The following is a 3610-nucleotide window of genomic DNA, read 5'->3' on the forward strand; positions in this document are numbered from 1 at the left end:
TGCACCATTCTAGAACATTTAGATAGAAAGTGTGGAACAGGCATGGTTCTCAGTCATAAACAGTAGGGCATCATGTGAGCTGCTCTGTGCATTGCATTTCTATATAGAACACTCAGAACATCGCCCCACCCACTTAATAATCCCCTGTTCAAACCCTTACTATCCTACAAGTTCTCCCTTAAAGTACATAAGTTCAGAATGTGGATATGAGCTCTTCTCCAGCAATTCCAAGTTTGAGCATTCCTCCCCATGGCCTGCCTTTTCCAACACAAACAAACAGGCCTATTTATAGACTTTGACTCATTGGTCATGTGCTGCTCTACAGCACCACCACTGTTCTGTGCCGTCTGGCAAACATTTCTAACTGCGTCAAGAGCAAAAGAGCTCAGCTCAGAGAGGACATTTGCTGAGAACCCAGAGTTGAGCTACAAGCCATTGTAGGCTACCAAGAGTTGAAATGGGTCTTCCAGCCTTGGGTCTGATACCGTTTTTGGGGCCCCTTGCGTTTCCAGTAGCATTGGGAACAATCGCCGTAGGGGGGTTTATATTGATTAAGGCGATTCATAAGAAACCTTCGTATCATCCAGGAAGTCCCATAATAACACGTTCCGTGATGGTAAAGTCAAATAAAGCTTCTGGAAATGAACCCACTGGAAATGCTGCCAGCAAGAAGACAGAAGGACAGCGTAGCAGCAATGAAACTACGATCATAATTGCTTACGGCCTTGGAGTGGTTGACACTTATAAAAAGTAGGTCTATAATTTTTACATATTTCTATCAAGTCTGCTTTACCCACTGAGTACAATGGGCCTTTTGATTCATAAGAGCATGGATAGGCCATTATTTTCATGATATAATTCCTATTACATTGTAGAATTCCTTTTGAATTGACACAAGAATTATGTTAGCCTACTGATACTTCCTTTTCTCTCCTCATAAGAGTTAAAAAAGGTAGACCATCTCAGTTTGGTCCGGGTAACTTTCGCATAGCAGAGGCAGACCATATTCCACCATTGGCTTCTCTGAGGATAGCCCGAAACCATGAACGACTGGATCGTCTCCTACAAGTGAATCCAAGGCTTCATGAGATGATCATGAGCCTTGATTATGACCCAACTGGACAGAACCTGTTAACCATGAGGGTTCTTTACCAGGATCACAGAGATGCTCTGACCACTGGAAACAGCAGGGAATCTCAAGTATCCAGGTGAATGCTTTAGAGTAGGCAACACCTTTTCTGTGTTATCGTGTATGGTTTAGCAGATATGAAGGAAAATACATTGTCCAGTTATGGCAGAATAGCAAAATGGCCACCATGATGATGATGCGTGATGTCGTACATGGCGCCGTAGTTATTCTCGGCCATCAAAACATAGGTGTAGTCATCACCTTTTCTGTTATCATGTTTTCTGTGTTCTAGTCGTCTGCTGGCAGAGACAATCCTAGACGGAGATGCTGCACTTATGCTGAGGAAGGCTTTTATCATGGGTCATCCTATATCTTCCCGGCAGCTCAGAGAAGACGCAGGTAAAAACATTGATTCTTTTCCTGTTCCCTCATCTTACAGTAGATACTGTAGATCTTTAGCGTCTCTTACAAAAGTAACAATTTCACAAAGTTTGTCTTAGTCGCTGAGTTTGCCTGTATGTTATATTAGGAGTATTTTACAAAAAACTAAGATATGCATAAAGTATATTTCTCACCAGTCCACCATTGATATGGTCTCAGAATATCATCATTTTGAATAATGGAGCATCAGAGCTAGACTAATAGAAAACATGTGTTTAGTTCCTAGAATACTGTTATCAAAACTTGCTCTTGCTTTCAGGCGACTTGAAGCTAAATGCCTTGAATGTGTGGGACAATTTGGGATTTCATCAAAAATGGACTAATGAAAAACATTTTTTTTTTTTCATAAAAATAAATAAATAAAAATACATAATTGCTTTTTGAGTAAAATGCCACTTTAAAGTTCACATTTTCCCTATTTGAAACGATGTACTTATTCTAGGATTGGCCGCACCATATACCGATGGTAACATTGACATGTCTGATGAAGGAACAATGCACTACTACAGATATGGCTACATTGAGCTGGTCAAAGCATACCACAAGAAGGGGTTAATCAACAAGAATCAAGCAAAAAAGCTAATTTCATGGGTGGAAAGAGACATGCACCTGGACCGGGATACCCAAGAGTATGAGGAGATCCTTGATTACATTAAACGTCATTTTCGTGTTTTCCGGTGGTAGAAATGGCAAACAAACTCAGACAATACAGAGTAAATACAGATTGTGTACTCTAACGGGAGTTCCCAAGTTAAAAACGTTTCTATGATATGCAAATTATGGAATTCAGTATTGTTGGATTCTAGTTTGAAATATACTAATTCATGTGACCATTCTAGAACTCATTGATTCATTTACATGTATAAGGAATGCATATGCTGGGGTCAAGGAAGGGTAGATAGGGACTTATGGAAAGTTACTGAGTGTAGAAAGTTCATATTCTGCTCCCTGTTTCTAAGGAGGGAGTTGAAGGGCAATAGTTAGTCTCTGATAAGGCAGGCCAGCTGAGGAACTAGGGAGGAGCGAGGAATGCGTCTCGAGGTCAAGTCAACAGATGAAGTGAGAAGAAACCTCTGGGAGGCAGGCCAGAGAGACCCACCACAACGACTCTCCTACTACAGTCCTATTTCACACATACACTTCCACGCATGAAGGTTTAAGTATCAGGCAGGGCTATGACTACACCAGTGAGAGGAACCAATTAAGTTTCTGCCTAGCAACAGAGATGTATTGGCTGTATAGATGTGTAAGGACATGATCCCACATATTAGAAGGTAATAAATATATGTGCTTGTGTAATCATGCCTTGTCTTTGCAGCTGTATGACCCAGTGGGTGAATAAACTTGGTTTGAGGTTTGTGTAGTCGTCCGTTTGAGTTTTTACTCCGTTTGTTCAGAATCTAACAGTATAAATATCATAATGAGGAGTATAATTTATTGTTGATAGATGTTGCAATGTTTCTTTGGCCTACTGGTATAGTCGGTGCCTGGTAGGTTATGTTCAGCAGTGTACTACTAGTAGATCCTGTCTGCCTGTGGCATTGGTAAATGTACAGCCTATAGATTCTCTGCAAAATGTTTAGATTTCCTGATTCTCTGCATTTAATGTAACATTATGCAGCATAAATCAGCTATTTTGGAAGCAGCAGACAGTGAGTGGACATTACTTTCTTATTTGTATTAGATCTTCTGTTTGTCCAGCTCCTGTGTAAATTTTAGCTGTGTGTAAATCCCTCTACTTTCACAGATCCTTCATCTACCTGAAGAGTGCAGTAGCAGGTGTCCACCTGTTGATGGTGCTGTCCTCTTTGATAATACAATTCTGAGGCCCTGGTAGATAAACGTGATCAACGCTGCCCTGTGTTTTGTCCATAATTATGACACACCAGTGGACAATTGTAACGATGTATGCTGAGAGTCGGGAAGCAAGTTCAGGGAGTTAATACATTTAATTAACAAATGAACAAAACAAGAAACACAAACAGCGCACCGACATGAAACAACAACAATGACGACTGGTGAAGGAACCAAAGGGAGTGA

The 3610-nt window shown here is 40.7% G+C and overlaps 1 protein-coding gene across 1 annotated transcript; it reads left to right on the forward strand.

Moving 5' to 3' along the window:
• The first annotated feature begins 343 nt into the window (after positions 1–343).
• Positions 344–2929, forward strand: LOC120040893. Its single transcript, XM_038985892.1, has 4 exons — positions 344–750; positions 942–1208; positions 1422–1528; positions 2013–2929. Exons 1-4 carry the CDS (start codon positions 458–460, stop codon positions 2252–2254), a joined length of 909 nt encoding a protein of 302 aa, XP_038841820.1. The 5' UTR covers positions 344–457; the 3' UTR covers positions 2255–2929.
• The last annotated feature ends 681 nt before the right edge of the window (positions 2930–3610 follow it).

This window comes from Salvelinus namaycush, chromosome 3 (assembly GCF_016432855.1).
Source record: "Salvelinus namaycush isolate Seneca chromosome 3, SaNama_1.0, whole genome shotgun sequence".
NCBI lineage: Eukaryota > Metazoa > Chordata > Actinopteri > Salmoniformes > Salmonidae > Salvelinus > Salvelinus namaycush.

Bases quoted from the DNA above. Each gene is read 5' to 3' on its own strand.
- LOC120040893 (XM_038985892.1), top strand. From the start codon at position 458: ATGGGTCTTCCAGCCTTGGGTCTGATACCGTTTTTGGGGCCCCTTGCG. The intron at 751-941 runs GTAGGTCTATAA...TCTCCTCATAAG, and splicing joins GTGGTTGACACTTATAAAAA to AGTTAAAAAAGGTAGACCAT. The intron at 1,529-2,012 runs GTAAAAACATTG...TACTTATTCTAG, and splicing joins GCAGCTCAGAGAAGACGCAG to GATTGGCCGCACCATATACC.